This window comes from Corticium candelabrum, chromosome 5, assembly GCF_963422355.1.
Source record: "Corticium candelabrum chromosome 5, ooCorCand1.1, whole genome shotgun sequence".
Lineage (NCBI taxonomy): Eukaryota > Metazoa > Porifera > Homoscleromorpha > Homosclerophorida > Plakinidae > Corticium > Corticium candelabrum.
Genome location: NC_085089.1, coordinates 961,192 through 982,987, shown reverse-complemented (window position 1 = coordinate 982,987; position 21,796 = coordinate 961,192). Strand labels below are relative to the sequence as shown.

The 21,796-nt window shown below is 40.8% G+C and overlaps 4 protein-coding genes and 1 long non-coding RNA gene across 8 annotated transcripts; 2 read left to right on the top strand and 3 right to left on the bottom strand.

Moving 5' to 3' along the window:
- Nucleotide 1: 1 nt before the first annotated feature.
- On the bottom strand, nucleotides 2–8,646 carry LOC134179398 (protein phosphatase 1 regulatory subunit 37-like). The gene is made up of 11 exons (XM_062646276.1): nucleotides 8,344–8,646; nucleotides 6,303–6,400; nucleotides 6,200–6,245; nucleotides 6,035–6,135; nucleotides 5,853–5,972; nucleotides 5,119–5,269; nucleotides 3,817–3,962; nucleotides 1,391–1,510; nucleotides 1,186–1,327; nucleotides 953–1,119; nucleotides 2–819 (listed from the first exon to the last, which is right to left on the bottom strand). Exons 1-11 carry the CDS (start codon nucleotides 8,600–8,602, stop codon nucleotides 88–90), a joined length of 2,082 nt encoding a protein of 693 aa, XP_062502260.1. The 5' UTR covers nucleotides 8,603–8,646; the 3' UTR covers nucleotides 2–87.
- A 210-nt stretch (nucleotides 8,647–8,856) lies between these two features.
- On the bottom strand, nucleotides 8,857–10,215 carry LOC134180303 (uncharacterized). 3 transcript variants are annotated; one of them, XR_009969964.1, is made up of 4 exons: nucleotides 10,023–10,211; nucleotides 9,853–9,937; nucleotides 9,511–9,577; nucleotides 8,857–9,388 (listed from the first exon to the last, which is right to left on the bottom strand). It is a non-coding gene; the product is annotated as an uncharacterized LOC134180303 (long non-coding RNA). The 3 variants fall into 3 exon arrangements; XR_009969965.1 differs by lacking the exon at nucleotides 9,853–9,937 and having other exon boundaries at nucleotides 10,089–10,215; XR_009969963.1 differs by lacking the exon at nucleotides 10,023–10,211 and having other exon boundaries at nucleotides 9,853–9,958.
- Nucleotides 10,216–10,848: 633 nt separating this feature from the next.
- Nucleotides 10,849–14,639, top strand: LOC134180209 (uncharacterized). Its single transcript, XM_062647311.1, has 3 exons — nucleotides 10,849–12,639; nucleotides 12,714–13,043; nucleotides 13,106–14,639. The coding sequence occupies exons 1-3, from the start codon at nucleotides 10,963–10,965 to the stop codon at nucleotides 14,489–14,491; spliced, it is 3,393 nt and encodes a 1,130-aa protein (XP_062503295.1). The 5' UTR covers nucleotides 10,849–10,962; the 3' UTR covers nucleotides 14,492–14,639.
- A 1,115-nt stretch (nucleotides 14,640–15,754) lies between these two features.
- Nucleotides 15,755–18,727, top strand: LOC134180166 (uncharacterized). The gene is made up of 3 exons (XM_062647260.1): nucleotides 15,755–16,762; nucleotides 16,841–17,584; nucleotides 18,093–18,727. Exons 1-3 carry the CDS (start codon nucleotides 16,580–16,582, stop codon nucleotides 18,630–18,632), a joined length of 1,467 nt encoding a protein of 488 aa, XP_062503244.1. The 5' UTR covers nucleotides 15,755–16,579; the 3' UTR covers nucleotides 18,633–18,727.
- Nucleotides 18,728–18,745: 18 nt separating this feature from the next.
- LOC134180167 (carboxypeptidase O-like) lies at nucleotides 18,746–21,668 on the bottom strand. Of its 2 annotated transcripts, none has more exons than XM_062647261.1 (7): nucleotides 20,839–21,668; nucleotides 20,680–20,781; nucleotides 20,426–20,598; nucleotides 20,271–20,366; nucleotides 20,077–20,202; nucleotides 19,250–19,979; nucleotides 18,746–19,192 (listed from the first exon to the last, which is right to left on the bottom strand). In XM_062647261.1, exons 1-6 carry the CDS (start codon nucleotides 21,437–21,439, stop codon nucleotides 19,791–19,793), a joined length of 1,287 nt encoding a protein of 428 aa, XP_062503245.1. In that variant the 5' UTR covers nucleotides 21,440–21,668; the 3' UTR covers nucleotides 18,746–19,192; nucleotides 19,250–19,790. The 2 variants fall into 2 exon arrangements, with proteins under 2 accessions (XP_062503245.1, XP_062503246.1); XM_062647262.1 differs by having other exon boundaries at nucleotides 20,095–20,202.
- Nucleotides 21,669–21,796: the final 128 nt, after the last annotated feature.

The window sequence follows — 21,796 nt, the reverse complement described above, 5'->3', positions numbered from 1 at the left end:
ACTGGCTATAAGTGCAATGTCCATTCATACATATGTACAATGATTGCAAGAATCAAAAGCTATATGACAAAATACTAAGTACTAATATCAACTGCTAGGACTGTCTCCTCCATTCATCTCATTTTCAATTAGAGATGTGTCATCCACGTGTCCATCAACCATAGCTGAACATTTGCCATTGTCAATGTCAGTGAATGCAATGCCAGTATCAGTATCTGCCATAGTAATTTCGTCCTTCAAAAATCTGTCAGTCTCCTTGTGTGAATTCAAATCCAAGTCATTAGCCACATCCAATTCGTTTTCATGAAAGTTTGATCCTTCAGTGGCTGATTCTGATTGCACAATGGTTGTTTCTGTTTCTTCTTCTTCAGTTGGTTCTGTTTCATGTTCATTGCAAGTGCTGACATAATTTACCACTTCACACACATCAACTTTAATTTCAACTCCTTCCTGCTCTTCAATTTGATCTTCCATCTCTAGCTCCTCGTCTGCTGGTTGAAATTGAGGTCGGTCAAGCAACAAGCTCATGTCTCGATCAGTGTCATCATTCTCAATTTCAGATTCATCTAGTTTGGGCATAGTAGGTAACCCCTGGCTCTCAGCTAAGGCTTGGGCATGCAAGGCTGTTGACAACGCTGCAAGTGCTACAGACCTGCGTTCTGCCTCTTCTTGCTCCTCTTCTAGCTTTTTCTGACTTTCCAATTCTTGTTGCCGTTTAAGGACAGCTTTTCGTGCCTCACGCTCCTCGTGTTCCATCTTGTTTCGTTGACTGTATCTCTCTATGTCCTCAAACAGCTTCTTCACCAATTCCATGTCACGCTAAAACAATACACAAAACCATTTCAAAACAGTAATGATAACAAAAACACATGTTACAGTAAAATAGAAGTAGCAACATAATGTACAAGACTATAAAACAGATGACTTAGTCACAAAAGACTGATTGTTGCACCTGTTCAACTCGGAGGTTTCGCTTCATGTCCAATCTAAACAGATGATGGCTCACACGATGTGCTAGAGCCAATGCCATTAACCCAGCTACTCGAATGTCATTGTCTCTTAAATCAACGCGCTCAACAACAGTGTTGTCACCGATCACTTCAGCCAATGCAATTGCTCCTACAAACGTAAAAGTCCTCACTCATCTCATTCAACAAATGCCTCAAGACAAAAAGCAGAACTGACCCTCACACGTGACTTTGCAATTTACTAGGCCCAGCCGAAGTAATGATTTACTGGACAACATGCCAGGTTTCAATATCTGACAGCCTTGGGACTCTATTCGATTGCACCCAAGGTTCACTGTTTCAAGAGTTGCATGGAATGGCTACAAAACAGCAATAACTAACTGTTAAGAAGTGCATAACATACATAGTCAGTACACACATACCAGCACTGCTGCCAATGCATGAATCCCCTGGGGTGTGATTCGATTGTTCCACAGCACAAGACTAGTCAACCCAATTTGTTGTTCTAGTAAGCCCTCACAAAGAAACCTCAACCCATCATCCTGCAAAAAACTCAACAGATTAGAACACTGAATGTATGCTTGACTCCTGTTACTGTACAATAAGTTACTAACAAGCCCTCCTGTGCGTCTCTCCTGTATACTGTGTTACACAGTACAAATTATGGTATTCACATGCTACTGCAACAATTAAAGGAGCACAGTCCAGATTTATGTGCCTGCTTTTGCCTTGGGTAGAAAGCGCGTTTTGCGCACAGGCTGCCGGCCATGCCTAGAATAAAATGGCTTCCTCAAGAGACGATTATGGCTACTGTGTCAGGCCACACTCACATAGCCGATGCAAAAGTCGACAATGTATAGGTTTAGTTACCATTGTAATTTTTTGTTGAATTATGATCACATTGTGCGCCTTGATTGCAGCCTACAGAAGGGGAGAGTGTATGCATGCATGTGACGTCTGGGTGTAGAAATAAATGCACAAGAGAAAGACATGGTCTACGAGGATGTGAACACAAAGCTGCTGCTGTTGCTTGTGTGCGGTTCTGTGACTGCGTGATTACGTTTCAAGAATCGAAGAGCTGTGATCAATGTCACAGCTATTATAGTCGACTTGCCAGTATCATTTCAGGGCTTCACTTCTAGACTGGTGACAGAAAATGTGCTGGAGAACAGGAAATGCTTCATCTAGAGAACGGTCTCCTACAGATGCAGAAGTAATGACAAGCAACACCAGTCAGCATGCAGTCAATGTGGTGACACATTTAGGATGCATATGGTGAGGCACCCTAAACTGAACTTGTCTTACTACATTGCCTTCTGCAAGATCAGCAGCTGTTGGTGGACTACATGTAGCAACAGCTCAACCAATGTTCTCAGACGTCCTGCTGTCATATTATTGTCTGACAGTGACGTTACCTACTTTCGTTTTCATTTGCTTTCCTGATCTCATGTGTGTAACCTTAGTTATATGATGGTACTGTCTGCTTTCATTCACTCTCTTTACAGTCCATTGATGGAAATTTTTGTTATACTTGGGGTAAAATCTGTTCTCTGGCTTTTTGTCTGTTCCTTGTTGCTTGTCATAATTCATGCTTGCTAGTAAGCAATAGGCCTTGAAAGCTGCATGCCTACAACACCTAGAGTTTTCATCATAGATTGACTGGAGATGTGAATTCACTCACCCAAATGATATTTTGGAGGTAAAACTTAGAATAAAATTGTGCTAATTTTCAAGTGTACTTGTTTGGCTGCAATGGTAAATGTAAACGTACAACACATGTATAAAAATAATAGTGTACAAAATATTGTACATAATAAATAGGTCATGGACCTAAACCTCTTCGGATGCAGCAGAACCTTTCTAAAAAACTTTGAATTCATTGAGGGTGAATTGAGACCTGGACCAGTAGATGCTTTTTAATCTCTATCAAGTGCTCTTTTGCCAGCCTTGTCTTGCTAATCACTCTTATCTTGCACCTCCGTGCTCTCTTGCACTATGCTGGCTTCTTGCAGACGTGTCGTGTCGACATGACATGCAAGACCTAATCCTAAGCTCACACGGCTAGGCAAATGTAAAAACAGATCAGTTTTGTTTTGTAACTCCTAACTGTTATATTCGAACCGTATCACTTTAGCAAAGTATAGAAAAGCCAAGGTCTTGCTGCTACGGGTAGTCAAACTGCGAGCTGCAGAGCGTTTGAATCTTTTCTTTTAGTGAGATATGAGAAATGTACTACTGTATCATAATCTACAAGCACTGCATTTCAAAGATCCTTTATTTTTGATAAACTTGGAAAATGTATACATTATTCAAGATGGACTCCGAGGCTACTCTGTACGCAATGTCTGGACTATGCCCCTTTAAAGCTAATAGAACATTGTGCCTAAACTGCTTCAATTTCTGTTGATGCTTTGCATTCTGCTACTCTTATAGCACTGTCCAAGAGATAGCTGCAAAACTAGACAATCAAATGCAATGGCAAAATACAACCAACAAAACTCATACAATGTATCTATAGCTTTCATATACCAAAACATATACACTGACTGAAGTTAATTGTCTAGGTCAGGATGAGGTTGCTGCTAGTGATACAATCTGAACATATGACCTGTCTAGAGTGTAACGCAAGTATAGAATATGAGTATTACTTTTTAAAACAGTGTCATCCTGCCAAACACCTCAATAAAGCAGTAAGCAAATATTGCTGCCAGAGTTCATTAGCACCAAACCTCAACAGCTAATAGAAAAGAAAAGTGCTCTCTCACTCGTGCATTGCATTTTGTCTAACTACTGTTCCACTCCACACAGGAGGTCTGCTTACACCAAATATGTACACTGCAATTGTTACCTGAATGTTGTTGTCTCGAAGATCAAGTAGCTGCAGTGTGTTGTTTATCTTCAGTATGTTTCCAAGATGAACCATGTCATCAGCAATGAGTCGATTGTTTCCAAGAAACAAGTCAGACAAAACAGTGTTTGTTTTCAATGCTGCCACTACACAATCTCAAGTTAGTAAATGACAATGATTAGCACACATAAACTACAGTTATCTCTCTGTCTGCAGGCAGCTATGCTGCCACACTCGGCTAAAAGACAAAACATTGCTACAGTACACTTGCAAACTACCCAACCAGAAGTACTGAAAGCAGATGCCTTCATATTTCAAATACATATCTCTGAACAAAAGCAAGTACTGTAAATGTCCAAATAAGCACAGGAGCTCTTATTAAAGTAAACACATTTATTGCTGATTTCTGTCTGATTAAGCACCCTAGACGTCTCTTCAGGCAGAAACACTATCAGCTTAAGTGCCCCTTTCGTACATGTAGTACAGTACAACACATGTACTCTTCTAGCTTCCCAAGTGTGTGCAGAGAATAGGACAAAGATATGAAACACTACCAGGACATTACACTGTAGGTATGTTTGATTGGTGGATGTTGACATTGCAAACATGAACACAAGATGTGTTTTCATTGGAAGCAGCAGTGGTTGTGCGAAGGCAATACTGTCCACAAAGATGTCTTTCCTTAATTGGGCATAAACACTGAAAATGTGATATTCTGTTTGTCAAGTTGTTTGCGTTTGATTTATTGCACCAAGAAAGCACTACAAACAGGTGCTTATTCAAACATCAAAAGATAAAACCCTGTGCCAGAAATTCAACATCCTCTTTAATTAATTAATCCAGTATCTAGATAAAAAGTCTAACCTCAGCACTGTATGCATTCTGTTGTGTCAATCAAACTAAATAGTCAAATCATAAATTTCTGCTACAGATTGGCAATATATGCCCTCTGTAGCCATCATCTGCCTAAACTTGTACAAACATCCAAAATTCTAATTGTTGACATCAAGATCAAGATATAAAACGCACAGTTGTAATGGCATCAACTAGTTTGTACAAGATGTCCTTCAGTATTGCAGCATGAGACATTACTTCAACCCAGTAATTGGATGATTGGCCAAGATGGGCCAAACAGTATTCACTAAAATGTTTAGATATAAAAATCCAAACGTTCAGATTTAGCAACTACTTATTTACACAAAAACCAAAACACTGCTAAGTTACAAGAACGCTATTAATACATTCCCATCATCCATTGCAATAATTTCACTCTGTACAATTAGAAAGCCACACTCAAATCACCTAATATCAGATGAACTCGTCCTGACAGTTGACATCCTTCTACATGCAGAGTTCTTAGCAAACAGTTGGCTCTGATTGGTCTTCCTATCAGCGGAATTGTGTACTCATCAAATGTATTGTTTCTCACATCAAGAAACTCCAAACAAGGAGACTACACAAATACAAATTCAAACAAACACCCAAGTTAGTGAAAAAATGCAACGGCATACATAAACAGCAACTACACTAAATTCAATAATAACAATAATAAATGATAACAATAAAATAATACATTTCTTGCAACAATTACAGTTGCAGCTACCTCATACCAGAAACAAGATAAATACACTGCCATTTGCCATATTCATGGTCGTACGAATTGCAAGCAGAAGTTATGAAATTTGCAATTGTCAATAGTTGCTCTTACATCTACACAAGCTAAAAGACACTATGGTAGGTGACTAGGACAAACATTACTATGCCTGTCATTGCATGGCTAAAAGAAGTATCTTCACAAGCAACTTGTAACTATCAGCTGCTTGTGCATGCCGCATACTTCCCTTAATCATACAATTACCGTTCCATAATGCAATACAACAAGTCATAAAAAGGAATAAATTGATTGCCATCATTTACCACACTAGAAAGACACAGTGAACAACAGCTACTCAAGTAAATTCGGTTATTAGAGCTATGTTAAATATGTCAACAACACAAAGTCAAGAAGGTACACTACTTGGTTCAATCAATCTCACCTTCTTCATCATTTTTGAGCAAGCAAGCCACGCACGGCCACCCAGTTTTCCATTGTTTGATACAATCAAGCGTGCAGTGCTCTCGTAGAAATCTATCATCTCAAATATAGCCATTGCTCCCTGATATAGAACATAATGTTTGAATGACACACGATAACATAAACACATCACAAGAGTCATACGTCATCCTCCAGTGATGAACCCTGCAGGTCAATAGTAACAAACTGCACTCGCTTGAAAACAGCTTCTAGAGCTTCACAAGTACGGTTATCCAGGCGTAAACCTGTAAAATCAAAGTAGCCATCCTAGTAGTTAAACACAGTGAATTCATTGCACATAATAGTTACCCTTTAGGTCCAGCATGTTTGCTCTTTCTTTGAAGTCTTTAATCGCCTAAATACAAGCTACTACTAAGCTGCAAATTTACTGTAGAAAAATGATCCAACAGACCTCAATCTGCTGAACTACTTTGTTTAGCGGCTTCATCTTATGTGCTGCACATGAAAGGCGGTATGCCTGGAGTGTCTCTTCCTTGTTGGTAACGGGAGCTAACAGAGGACAATACAATACAATAAACAATTTGTAGGTTAATTAGATGGTAAAGCAGCTACATAATCCATGTACTGATTGCATCACTGCACAAGAAATTAGAGTACAGCTTTTCTTAATTGCTGAGCGTAATGAGGCTTCTAATCTGGGTCGCACAACAGAAAGGGGCGTGGTCCTATATGTCCATCGAGCTCTTGGTGTGTGTGTGTGTGTGTGTGTGTGTGTGTGTGTGTGTGTGTGTGTGTGTGTGTGTGTGTGTGTGTACACACAAATCTCAAATTTCTCCACCCCACAACTACGTTTCATGATAGGACCTACCTTAAAAAATCGTTTCCGTGTCCAACTACAGATGAGTCTAACAACAATTCGTTTCAGTGAGCAAACGGCAACGAAAAAGCTTCATGAACTTCCGTCGCCCCATCTTTTTGTATTGTAGCTAGGAATTGTGTGTACTTGACAACCAAGAAACCTTTATTAGCTGAATGCCACTACAGTCAACTATTCACACGTCCCATACTACAATCAATCCTTTACTACACTGTGCTGCATCTAACACTGTTGATAGCCAATGTTTGCCGATATCAACTTCTATGTCAGTAAATACCATAGCACTGTCGTTACAACGGAACTGAGTGCATACCTAGACTGTACATTTCAATTGTCTTGATCACAATCACAAAACGACGACTACCTATACCAGGCCTATATACGTAATCCAAACTACTAGAAAGTTTGCATATTTACTTCCATAACAGCTAGGGTTTCAACAAATACGTATTGTCTAGCTAGGACTCGGTGTTTCAGTAGACGGTCTGAAAACTCTGTTGGACGTGTTGTACTCACAAACGCAAGGTGCCTACAAATACCGTACAACTAGTTAAACAAACTACATGCATAACACTTGCAATCAATTTGACTTGCTTCAATATATTTCTACACTAGCAAGCAATATTTCACTGAGAGTGTCTACTGATCAAGCAAGCATCTGTCCTTATTTCTTTGTCCGAGCTCTAGTGTTTGCTGAAAAAGAAAATTACATCCAGAACAGCTTCCACCTCACTTGCATCTCTCCTCTGAGTTATACCCCATTCACACGAGCATGGCTCCAAACTAAGTTGAGCCAATCCGAGCCAGCCTGGGCTAATACCCATTGAACCATGCCAGCACAGGCTGGCGCGCTTACAAGTGCTCGTGTGAATGGGGTATTAGACTCAAAACAAAACTTCGCATAGTTTAGATTTCTGTTATTGCAACATACTTCCAGTCAACTGAAAACCAACTCTGAAGAGCATACTACTGCTCGTGTCCATTTATGCAGTAGCTGTCCTAATACATATATGTAGTTCCAAGAGTAACCTCATTTACATGTACTCTTCCAGTAGGGGTGCCCATCTGACGCTATAGCCCTGCATGTAGTGCCAAGCCCATTCTTGTAGGGTCAGAGCAATGCCAAGATTGTAGTAACACTTTGGCACACCCATCACCAGATATACGTCAATATGTCAAGAAGAAGCAAACCTATACATGGCAAATGGCAAATGGATAAGGAGCTGCCGTTAAACGGCAATGCCTTAGTGAACCATGGATATATCCGCTGACACTCACTTATGGACTAAAGTAATCACAAACCTAATAGTTATATTGTTTCCCCTTTCTAGGAAGTCTCAAGCATACCTTAGACAGTTCAATTTCCAACCAGTTTGACTGATAATGCGTATAAAAGTCCTGAAGTCCACACTAAACTACACGTGTCTAGACCTCTTGCCAACATCTCTGTTCCATTCGGTCACAAAAGCCTTGCGTATTTACATCTATATGTCTGCCATTCACCTACATACAAGTGGCACTACATACTGAGTTTCGTATTGAAACTCATTATCCCTTCATTCCCTACAATGCTCTCCACCCCACCACCACCAGCACGGGATCTATTCATACTCACCGTTGTCCCAAGGACTACCCAGCTCCACAACACGAGTTAGCCGATCTCCTGTGTGAAAACGGACTTTCGAGTCGCGCCGCTTCTCGGTCGGCATTCCATGTACAGGCGTTGCTGCAGGAGTTGTAAGGGATGGAGACTCCAATCGCTCTTCTTCCTCTGCAACTGCATCCAATGATTGCTCTTCGCATTCGCATTGAAATATACTATCTTCTGTCGGTGCTTGAAGCTCCAACGTCATAGATACTCGTTGGTTTTCCATTAATCAAGTCATATCAGCAGCAACTCAAAGAACAGAGAAGTGGATGTGTTGAGCGCGCGCTAGACCACGCCCCTCCACGTGTGTTGCCGTGCCGGTCTGTGCACACGATCGCGAGCCGGCGTCAAACGGTATCACGTGTAGGAGCTAGAGTAATTGTGTTGACTGCTTTCAATGTAACTAGCTTTAATCGCGACTGTTTTTATATCTGAGTGTTTGTAGCCATGGGCTACGGTTGTTCTTGATCCCTAGAAAATATATCGAAACTTGAAACTTCCAGAGCAAAGCTAAAGAAATAGCAAACGTGCACAACGCCTTTCCCACGTACCTCATTCTATCAACTAGATTGACTGCCTTATTAATTAAAACTTATTAACTGTACACCACTGCATGGCTTGGCTGCTAATTAATTAAGATCTCTAGTAGCAATTATTGCAACCGTGTAGTTTCTATTACAATCTATGGTTCATTATTATTAAAATTATACTGTACTTACTTTGAAACTCCAAAATGAAGCAACTTTCACATACCATTAGATCCATAACCAGCCAAACTGGTCATTTTGGATGACAAATACATACAACTGAATATGCATGACTAGTATAAATCATTTTACTAATGTAATTGTCTTTTCGTATTCGTTGTTTCCTTCCTATAGATTAATTAATCAGAGTAACAACATGTACACATTTGTCTTCGATCGGCATCAAAGTAGGCAGCAGCAAATAGAAGAACACCACAAAACTGTAATGTCCACTTATCCTTTGATCTCAACTCATCCTCTCTTTTCTGCAAAAGTAAAAGACAGAAATGAAAATAATCTGATTTAGCAAAAGAAATAATATCTGTACATAGTGTTATAACAACAAATGCTATAATATTTCATTTTGTAAGTACTAGTATCTAATAACCTCTGAGTGCTATGTCAGCACATGACTATGTTGCATTAATTGCCTTCCATTCCACTTAGTATACATACTGAAAAATCACATTGTACATGGGATTATGTATATAGTCAACAAAGCCTCCTACACGCATGTACACGCATCATAACTAAAACTACCAGTAAGTGCATGCAGACAACATTTTGTTCAGTGTAACTAGAACGCATGCATGTACAGCCAAATCATTTCCAGGACTGAAAAAAGATTAAAACACTGCACACCGCTTCTATCACCTTCACCCCACATCTCAATAGCAAATGAAAATGACATCTACATCATACATTTGTCTTCACTAGAGGAACACTTTACCTGTTGACGCACGCGCATTAGCTAACCGTTTCTGGTCTTTTTTCAAGTTGGGAAGTTTGGCGCTATCTCGGAGCAGACTTGATAGCTGAGCATTATGATAACGCAAAAAAACAATATTGTACGAGACGTTTTCTTCAAATAACGTCCACTAGGGGTAGGTTTCGTTTTACCGCTTCGTGTAAACTTTGATATTTGCGTAGGCGAAAGTAAGATGTGCTTTTGCATCACTGACTCACCTTCAATCGACGGCGAAAAGCACACATACGGGGATGGTTCGGCTGACGAATGAAGGTACTTTGTGTCACGTGATTATGTGCGGTGTCGCACGTTTCCGTGTGTTTTTTGCATCACGCAAGCCCTTTTGTACTGCAGTATGGCCTCCATACTACAAAGACCAAAGACTGAGCAATTGCAAGTCGCTCAAGACGATCATGTGGAGTATACAACGTACGAATGACTGAGCAGAATATTAACTGTAACTTGTTCTCTTTCACTGCTAGCTAGAGTCGCCTGAAGCGTCTAGACCCGTCTCTTGTGTGCGCTCGTAGTTGGCCTCGGAAAGCAAGACCAAAACAATGCGCCGCGCAACACAGCAAACGTTCGGTTTGCAATCCAAAGCCTTAACGTACGTTAACATCTACTGCGCGTGCGTCAATGGGTGTATGATCTAGAGACTGCATGCACTTGTTTTCACACCAGTCATGTAATCAAATGAAGTCCTACCTGAAAGTAGTCACTGAGAGTGCACTAGAAAGTCTAAGCTACATTGAAATTGATTAGAATCATAGTTAATTAACAGATCTAAAACTGTAAAGCCTATATGCATTTTATAAATTTCTGTGCGCATGTGCAAATGACAGCTACTCTAATAAAAAGTCAAATAATTAAAACCAGAGCCGTATACAGAGACGGCTCTGGTTAGAACGACTTGCTCGGCCTCCCAAACCCGTGTAGCGCCAATTAATATTAATTATTTTACGTTACACGGGTCTAGAAGGTCGAGGCTACCTGCCTACGCAGCACTATTTTTGTTTTGTTTTCCGTCTGAGACGGTAAAAACGGTTCTGGCCTGTTTCCTGCTCACAGTCAAGCTCGTTGATCTAGCTCTAGATGGCAGCTGCTCCAATAATCCCAGTTGTTGAGGCGCACGTCGGCAATATCGACTACAACGTGACAGTTAAAGATGTAGTTGAGTATTTCTCTTCCTACGGTAGTGTGGTGCAATGCAAGCTACTAGCAGGTGATCGAGGAAGAGGACGACGTCACAAAGGGTGCGGATTTGTAAAATTTGCAAGCGTTCAAGACCTAGAAGTTGTTCTCAGTGCTTCTCACACGTTTCGCGGTCGTAAGCTTAAGGTCAGTAAATCGAATCATGCTGGAGGACTGGCACTGAAAGACGAAAGCGGTATTTTCCTGTTCCACCATGGTCGTCTACATGTAGGAGTGTACATGACCGAGCGGGGACAATTCTTACGTAAGTGGGAAGTCCCCATTGATGTGTTGACGGTCGTCAACTTTCAACGCCGTTTTGTCAAGTTCTCGTTTTCTTACGACGAAGGTTTTAGGAAACGTAAAGTGCACATCAAGCATAACCTAGACGACATCGTAGAAATGATTGACACAAAATGTAGCGATCATTCGCGGTTTCTGGAACGAAACGCCATTATTTTCAGAAGCCAATCTGCCCCGAGGTTGAACGAAGAAGAGATCGACAGTCTGAGTGAACTTTTGCAAGATCTAGTTTGGGAGAGCATTCCTACAGATGATGAGAGCAATACAGTAAAACGAGTCACCGACTTTACACCAGACAAGTCTTTGAGCGTCTGCTTCGACTACATGTTGGTAGCAACGGACATCTCTCGTAGTATTTCAAACTTCAAATCTACAGCTGAAAGATACGGCCACGAAGTTACTCCACCTGCCACTGGTCGTGGTACCACCCCCATCACGAATCTCGCCCCACAGCCCAAATTTCCTGTTGCTTCCTTGTTGCCATATAAAGTGTTGTTTCAAATTGATGTTCTCGTTGCAGAAGGCATTCTGTACCAAGATCTAATTCCCCTTGCCTTCTACCAGCTACTGAAAGAGATTAAGAAGGAGAAAACTGCTATCAGATGTCTAGAGATGCTCCTGCAGAGTGGAATGTATCCTATTGAGGATCCGGTCTCGGCTCTGAGAGACACAATCCAGAGGGTACGTGTGGGCGGAACCGACGCAGGACGGGTGACCATAGAGAAGCCCAACCTTGATCCTTCTACAGCCGTTCCTATTCACCGAGTGTTTGTTACTCCTCTGAGAACAATCTGCTGGGGTCCGGAAACGGATACTCCCAATCGAGTAATCAGACAATTTTCCCAACATCTTGACAGATTTCTAAGAGTGTCATTTACAGATGAAGATTGGAACAAACTACAGGTTGGCAAATCAGAAGAAAGTGTGGAAGAAATCTATGATAGAGTTCGACGCACCCTCAGAGATGGTCTAGTTGTTGGCCATCGCCGTTTTGAATTTCTGGCCACTTCATCGAGTCAACTCCGCGAGCATGCCTGCTGGTTCTTTGCTTCTACTGGATACCTGACAGCAGACTATATCCGTTCTTGGATGGGAGACTTTTCCAGTATTAGAAATGTAGCTAAATACGCAGCACGCATGGGTCAGTGCTTCTCCAGTACAGTTACAGGTCAAGAGTGCGCGGTGAAGAAGGATGAGTTTGAATATGTGAGAGATATCAAGACATCGGACCTGAAATACACTTTTACTGACGGCATTGGCGCCATTTCTCCAGAGGTACAGCAAATGCATTTTGTGAATTATCAGGTTGTCTTGACTGATCTAAACTAAGCTGTTCCCATATTTTGCAGTTTGCCAGAGTGGTAGCAAAAAGCGTGGGCCGCCTTAAAGGAAGAAAACCGTCTGCATTTCAGATCCGATTTGCTGGTTCCAAGGGTGTGGTTGCTGTTGACGAAAGAATGAGAGGAGGACACGTCAAGCTACGACTACGTCCAAGCATGAGAAAATTCGAATCTGATCATTTCTACGTCGAGGTCTGCAAGACGTCGAGCCTCATGCCTTGCTTTCTCAACAGACAGATCGTTACGCTTCTCTCCACGCTTGACATCCGCGATGAAGTCTTTCTCAAACGACAAACCGCTATGGTCGCAGATTTGAACCAAATGCTCTACAACGCCAAGGTTAGGCTGTATTTCCGGATGCATTCGAATATAACTGTGACTGCCGTTTTCTTCCTTTAAAGATTGCAGTCAACCATCTCAAGCAATCTTGTAATCCAAGTCCAAAATCTACTTTGGGAAGAATCATCGAGATGATGGAGTCCGGTTTCGACATGAAAGAACCGTTTCTTCAAGGAGTTCTGAAGGCTTATCGTCTGGCTCAATTGCAGGACCTCCGCAATAGAGCACGGATATATCTCAAGGAAGGAGCATGTCTCATGGGTGTAATAGACGAGACGAGAACATTAAAGTACGGTCAAGTGTTTGTGCGCGTATCCAACCCGGCCAATCCCGGAGCTGGTCCCACGACTATACAAAAGAGAGTTGCCATAGCAAAAAATCCCTGTTTTCACCCTGGCGACGTTCGTTCTGTAGAAGCAGTCGATGTACCGCAACTTCACCACTTGGTAGATTGTCTCGTCTTTCCTGCCGACGGTCCCAGACCACTGACAGACCAATGCTCTGGATCCGACTTAGACGGAGATCTCTACTTTGTCACATGGGATAGAGAACTCATTCCGTTCGTGCAATACGAGCCAATGGATTATCAGGGCATCACGCCCAAACCGATTGAACACCCGACATCTATAAAGACGTCAGATCTGCACGATTTCTTCATTAAATACATTAAGAACGATCAACTGGGGCCGATCGCCAACGCCCATCTCGTATGGTCAGATCACAGCCTCCAAAAAGCTTTAGATCAGAAATGTCTCAAGCTGGCTGAACTACACTCGGTAGCAGTTGATTACCCCAAAACTGGCGTACCAGCGGTCATGACACCTGATCTGAGACCTCAATTTTATCCAAACTTCATGAACAAGACCGACCGCGTTCAGTACAGGTCTCAGTCTGTGGTCGGCAAACTATTTGCAGAAGTCGATGACGACTTTGAACGCGAAAAGCGAACAATAGACGACGATTACAATGCTCGCACCAGCTTTGATCACAGCCTTGTAATGAGTGGATTCCATGAATACGTTGACAAAGCGCAACATCTCCGAGAAAGCTACAATCATGATCTGAGAGGAATTATGGAAAAATACGATATCAAAAAAGAAAGCGAGGCAGTAACAGGAAACGTTTTACGGGTAGGGCGAAAGCTTAGACGGACCAAGCTGGCCGACATTCGCTTACAGATTCGACTAGAAGTCAACGAACTGATAAAAAGTTATCGCGTACCATTTGATCAAGAGTTTCAGCACGATGACGGTTCGACGTCTCGACGTCTCAGAGTAGCGTCTGCATGGTACTGCGTCACCTATTCTCCCGACCTGAGGCCAGAATTGGTTAGATCGACTGCTGGTCGATATAAGAAGCCGCTTCTTAGTTTCCCGTGGATTCTCACCGACTGTTTGTGCGAAATAAAACAAAGTCGTCCGGCCAGTGGGCGACCTGCTCGTGTATGAACCCCACAACCGTGATAGCCAACAAGAGGAACGAATTTTTGTTGTCGTTGTTGTTACATCGGGAGGACAAAATAGCAAAGACACGATTTGCGCTCTGTATAGAGGTATAGATAGCCATGCTTGCACAGGAAAAGTCCTAGAATGCCATATATATATATATATATATATATATATATATATATATATATATATATATATATAGTATACTGTCATGATAAGTATATCAATTTGTCTAAAATAATAAAGGAATTCGTTTGACCGTACGGGTTTGTATTTCGATGTTCTTTGTCATGTAGTCGAGAGCATGTGCATAGTGGAGGTGTTACGTGGCGACATGCTGTGTGTGGATTATTGATTGAAATTTATGTATGCAAACACATACATTGTATATGTATATACAGTGTGTGTGTGTGTGTGTGTGTGTGTGTGTGTGTGTGTGTGTGTGTGTGTGTGTGTGTGTGTGTGTGTGTGTGTACTGTGTGTGTGTGTGTGTGTGTGCGCGCGCGCGCGTGTGTGTGCGTGTGTGTACTGTGTGTGTGTGTGTGTGTGTGTGTGTGTGTGTGTGTGTGTGTGTGTACTGTGTGTGTGTGTGTGTGTGTGTGTGTGTGTGTGTGTGTGTGCATGTAAGAATGTATGTATGTGCTACTAGTATTTGTGTATGGATGGATGGATAGGTAGATGGATGCATCGATGTTGAGTTGTCACTGATCCGGTGAACATGCCGTCATCATCATATCTGTATCTATGAATATCTAGGTAGGTATGTATGTTTGTATGATTGTATGTACGTACGTACTGCTACTTACATCATATATAGTTACGTGAATAAATATTGTTTTATTTATCTGATGTGTCCTAAATTCAGGCACACTTTCAGTGATAGAGCTTGTGCACGTGTATTGCAAGTTAACTGAAAACACATTTTAGCCAAAAGCAACCTATTACATCTGAAGGCAAGAACTAAGCACAGCCAATCTCAGACCGGTAATGGTCTTGTTCTGTTACTTGAGGAAAATCAAGATTGACTCACACATTGGCCACAATTGTATGATTCAATTGTATTTAATACTACCCAATCGATATCATGCAGAAGTCTTTTCAGACTCAGAACTGTCAATTTATATAGGTCATATGAATGACCCAATTTGTTTGGTACATCTTATATTGTTATAACATCTAAATGCAGCTAAGTGATGTTTTAAGCTGGTGATCATTATGTGACTTTATTTTTGAGTCAAATTTGAATGGATCACCTGATTTGCAGAAACTCTAACCAATAAACAGCCTTCAATTAAGACATACCCTCCCCTTATGCTAATTGCTAATTGCTCATTGGATACAAGCTGGGAACATCTGCCCACGCAAGAACCATACAAGCTTCCGGAGAAGAAGTCAGTGGACGGACTTTTTAATCCGGTTACGTACCTTGGTATGCAAATCAGCACGGCGTCAAAGAAGAAATGAACTATGTCACGCACAACACAAATCGACATACCCATGCCACTAACTTTGGGTTTAGTCTGCGAAACAATGAAGCATGCACCTGCGTTTGTGTCCAACAACTTACTATCTAATAGTACGACAATTGCCAACATCCGCTCTCGTGACACCGCCCACATCTGTCTATCGACCCGCCCACATCCGTTGTGAGAGCACCAGGCCTGATTAGTTCGGCGTTTGTGCACTAACGCCAACTGTTCACACCGGTCCTATTGATTAGTGTAACGTCATTCTAACGACGTAGAGAGTAGCATTGCAACCGCAATAGTGGCGTTAGTGGTTCCACTTGACTTTGGCACATGAGGTAGTGTAAAGAGAAAAACATGCCGTCGATGTTTCTGATGTGGTGTTGTATCAGAAGTACATACGGGAAAGCGTCTCGAACCGAGGCTAGTTCGAGCTGTCGGTGTGAACATGGTCTCGCACTGTAGAGGCTCCGACTCGGGTCAATGATTTATGTACAGTACACGTACCAGTACTGTACACGTCTAGTCACGTAGTCTACTGCTGGATTGTTCGTTGGTGAAGGCTGTTGCGCGAGTCTGTTGCATTCTGCCAAGTTCCGTAGTCCAGAGAAGATACTCGAACATGAAAACATACAGCAACTTGGTTGGCTACTTCACTGGCATTAGTTGGATAGTCAGTCCATACAGTATTCCTTTTGTTATGTACCATACTGGTATGGTCGCGGGTCTCCTCACATTGCTTGTAATTCTAGTAGCAAGCTTCATACCTGTCATGTGGATACTCGAAATCATGTGCAGAGCTGAGGTGAGCGATCAATTTATTTCGACAATTAATAATTAAAACTTTCGTTCTTCTGTCCGTAATCGCCACGTGCGTCTTTAGGCGTTGGAGACTATCGAAAAGAGGAAAACAATGGCGGACAAAGAATACGGTCGTCTGAACCTGACGGAGGTTATGTCCTTTTGCAAGATAAGAACTGGAAGAAGGTTTGAGCTGCAGGAGCTGTGTACGTTGTTTGTTGGAAAGCCGGCCGGTATTGTGTGTACTGTCTTTGTCATTGTTTATGTCTGTAACTGGACAAATATCGCTATTTCTGCTACTGCTATTGCCACTAATGTTCCTGTCAGTGATCATGGCACATTTCTGGGACGTTGTACTGATGAAGACTTTCACTTCCGCCTACATCCTGTTGGCACCTGCTGGAATACATATCTATTGTCAGTACTTTTAGTTGGAGTAATTGGTCTTGCTATTTCTCTCACCAAGCTTGCAGAGATGTCGATACTTCAGACAGCAATAGCAATTGTTCGCTTTGCAACATTTGGAGCTATGATAATATACAGTGTAGTGACAGCCATAGAAGGCAAAGATGAAAAAGATGATGGAAAAGTTCCATGGTTTCAATTTTCTTTCCATGGACTTGTGGCCGCCATTCCTACCATGGTTTATGCACACACATCAGTTGTCGCATTGCCATCAATCACAAATCCTGTTGATAACAAAAATGGACTGACTAAAATGTGGATGGGAATATTCGTCACAGCATCAAGTTTTTGTGGCATTCTTGGTCTTACTGTTGCAATTCGTTTTAAATGTCATGTAAATGAAATCGCATCCCTCAATTGGGTAAGTTGTGACATTCCTTTTGTTTATTAGGCGTAATATGAGTTAATTATATTGAACACAACATAATAAGATTGCTTTTCTATGGATATCAGATATTTTCATTCAGTGTTCTCTTCATTTAGTTTGCTTTGTTTGCTGTTTAATTGTTTCTTGATTTTGTTTATTTATTCATTGATCTGGCTTTAAAATTTTCTGTCTTTATGTCACTCAAGTGTTAGAAATGGTTTGGAAATCTTGGTAACTTAATTTTTACAACACTCTAAAGTATGTATGGTGTGGCATGTTACACAATTGTTAGATAGTTTATTGTAATTGTCTTATTTAAAATTAGCAATTTCATTGTGTCATCCTTGATTAGGTTCATTATTGTTACACACACACACACACACACACACACCGGCAGACTACCTCTGCTGTGCATGCGCACCGAGGCATAATTAATAGAGAAATAAGCAGAATAGCTAACTCTTGGTTGCTGCGGGCTTTTGTATTATGGTATGATGTATAGGTACCTCTTTCTGACTCAAGCAGTACTTTTGTGAAAGTGCTGTCATATTGGATTGTGCTTTATCCATCACTGGAGCAGACCATTCAATATGGAATGGGTTCTATTATTTTGGCAAACACAGTGGAATCTCAGCTGTTTGGTGGTGACAGGCAATTTGCTAGACTTGACCAATCTGTTCACCGGTTTCTTTGGGCAATTATTCGCCTTATTCCTTCTATTTTTGTGAGTAATTTGGTGACTGAATTCAAGTATTTGAGTCTTGTCTTGTTTTTCTTGGTCTACTTTATACCGGGTTTGCTACAGTATCGTTCAAGAAAGAGATGGATGGCTGAGATTAAAACATATACTGCAACTACATTGATAGATCTCCAACAAGAAGATGCAACCGAGTCAACTGCTTTGATTGGTGATAAGGTGGCCATTATAGATGATACTCCTTACAGTGGATGGTATAGTCGGCCAGTAGTTATTCTAGTGGTGCAGTTGGTTGCCTTTCTTGCTTTCGGTCTGACTGTCACAGGTCTTGCCATGTCTGACTAGCTGATGTCAGTGATTGTTAGCTAGCTGTCTACATGGTATGATTTAATAACTTTTAGGTTGATGAACAAACTACCGGTAAACGAGTTATAAACACATTATTATTGCACTTTAATTAACACAGTAGTCTATGTGATACAAGTATTTAACAAAGAACGTATACTATATTCTATGGTTGTGTATGTTGTTTCTCACAAGAGAAAATGGATTTGATCTGTGCAAGATTACTAGTGAACACCTCCACAATAAAACAGTAAGCTAACTGTTGCTGGTCAGAGTTCATAAACGCCAAACCTCACTAATAAATAGTAAAAAGAAAAGTGCTCTGTCACTCGTGTATTGTCTATTAAACTACCATGCCACTTCACATTATGTCTGCTTACACCAAATATGTACATGTTAATTGTTACCCGAATGTTGTTCACAGTTTTCTCGAAGATCAAGTAGACGAGCTGCAGTGTGTTGAATGTAACCTCGGCATGTTTCCGAGATGAACCATGTCATTGGCAGCAAGTCGATTCTTTCCAAGAAACAAATCAGACAACGGAGTTTGGCATTCAATGCTGTCACAACACAGTTTCAAGTTAAAATGAAACTTTTTTGGCACTACAAATAATTACCTAATGCTTGGCAAATGCTGCAAACAACAGCTGTTCTGCCATTGTTTCGTAGGCTTGCCATCGATTAATATTCTGCTAATTTTATGTCCACTGCTGTATTTGTCCATTGCAGAAAGACACAAATACGCAGTACAGTATAGGTAAATGTTAGTAAAACATTTAACTTTACTACACATCCATAGCTTTGCAACTAATTTTTTGACTAGTTGAGTGTTTGTATGATTATTTGTCATAAATTATATCAAATTTCAAACCTTCCAGAGGAAAGCTAAAGAAATAGCAAACAATAGTAACATATGGTCATGCAACAACCCCTGTACCAACTCACTCTGTCAATAGCTGTCATAGCTGGGACAGTACCAAATCTACTAATACTGTTGTTAGTTAAGACAAATTAGAGTTACTTTGAAACTCCAAGATGAAGCTACCTCTTACATACTATTGAATCAATAACCAGCCAAACTGGTAATTTTGGATGGCAAATACATACAACAGAATATGAATAATAAATCACTTTACTGATGTAATGTCTCTCAAAACTTTAAGTAATACAAAGAGTATCTGATAGATTCTTCAAACGAACTATTCGTTGTTTCCTTCCTAAATTAATCAGAGTACGACAGGGTTGTCTTTGACGTCGAAAGTAGGCAGCAGCAAATAGAAGTAGTAACAAGAAACACAAAAACTGTAATGTCCACATAACATTTGATCTCAACTCATCCTCTTTTTTCTGCAAAAAGACAAATATTAAAAACAGTCTGATTTAGCAAAAGAAATAATATCTGTACATGTTATAACAACAAACACTATAATAATTCAATTCTTACGTCCTGTAACATACGAACCTCTGAGTGATATGACAGCGTATGACTATGTTGATATCGCATTGTCTTCCATTCCACTACCTGCTGAAATATCACATTGTAGATGGGATTAATAGTCAACAAAGCCTCCTACACACATGTAGATGCAGCATAACAAAACGTAAGTAAAATCATTTCAGTGTCAATAAAGTGCATACAGCCAGATCACTTCCAGAAGGATTGAAAAGATCAAAACATTTCACACCATTCCCATCACCTTCACCCCACATCTCAATAGCAAGTGAAAATGGTATCTACACAGTTAAACATACATTTGAAATCTTCAATGTTTGAGTGACATAAAAGACTGCACTTGTTTCACACCAGCCATGTAGTCAAATGAAGTCCCATCTGCAGGATAATCATTGAGCACGTGTGCTACATTAAATTTGAAATGGTGGCCAGCAGCAGCAGCAATTAATGATGCCAATGACAGTTCTGATGCTTCATTGTAATGATGTCGAGCAGACATCTTAGATTTACTGTCTACAGTATAATCAAAAGCAAAACAACTCAATGTCAGAAAGTCTACTCACGTGTGACTTATACTGATGGTGATATTAACACCTGAAAATGGAATAAATATTTGTCTTACACCAGAATGAAATGAAACAAATACATCAAATGTAAATCTGTTTGCTACGTCTGCTAGAAATCTTGCCTCTGGTTCTAACAATCCACAATATTAGCTACATAAATGGACATAGAGAAACTGTATCAACTTACCAGAAAATGGATATAAACCTCTATATTCTTCATCAGTTTGTGAGTCAGAGCTTCCTGGTCCTCCAAATTCCCAATCAAAGTTTCGATTCAAATCTACCCCCCTTGATGTACCCCTCCAGCAGTAGTTGAAAGTTTTTTCAATATACAATCTCCCATCTGGATTGACCAGTGGCAATACAAATAGATCAACATTGTTCAACATGAACACAATTTTCTTCTTTGCCATCCCAAAACCACTTAGACTGTTCATTACATCCAGAAGAAAAAATCGCATACTTTCAACTGGAAAAAACTCTCTAGGATGTTCGCCATACGAAAACAGCACCTTAATTTTTCTGGCTTCAGGAACAGAGAAGTTGGTCAATCTCATCAAATAGAGAGGGTGTCCTTTCAAAGACGTCTGACGATCGTCTAATCTCACATAAGTCGCGTACAGAGATGAAAATCGTTTGATGAATTGATAAACACTGGAGACGTTGTTGTAAGCTCGAGAGTAGTCAGGAGTGTAGAGCTCAATCTGAGGTAATACATCTCTTGCCATGCACGTTTGCGTTATCATACACAACTGTAGAAAAACACTAAACGTCTTCTTCAACAACATCTTGTAGAACACGGTAGACTATGAACCTAGAGCACTTTAACCCATTCAAACTTCCGAGCTGTCGTAAATAATTATCACGCGTCTAGCTAGGTAGACGGTCACAAAAGTTTTCTTTTCCTCTGATTGCAGCTGAGCTGAATACACCAAGTTCGCTGTCGAATCGTACTAAGCTCAATCTCGAGTAGCGTAGTCACAATATGAGCGAAGGAAGATGATTTTCAGATCGAGGAGTTCACATACGGGATCAGAAATGGTAACGCGCTTTAGCTTGTATCCTAAAAATTGAGAATCAAGTCCAATTAGAAAAGCGTTGCTGGTTACTGCGTTACGTTGGGAGCAATGTTTTAGTGGTAGGGT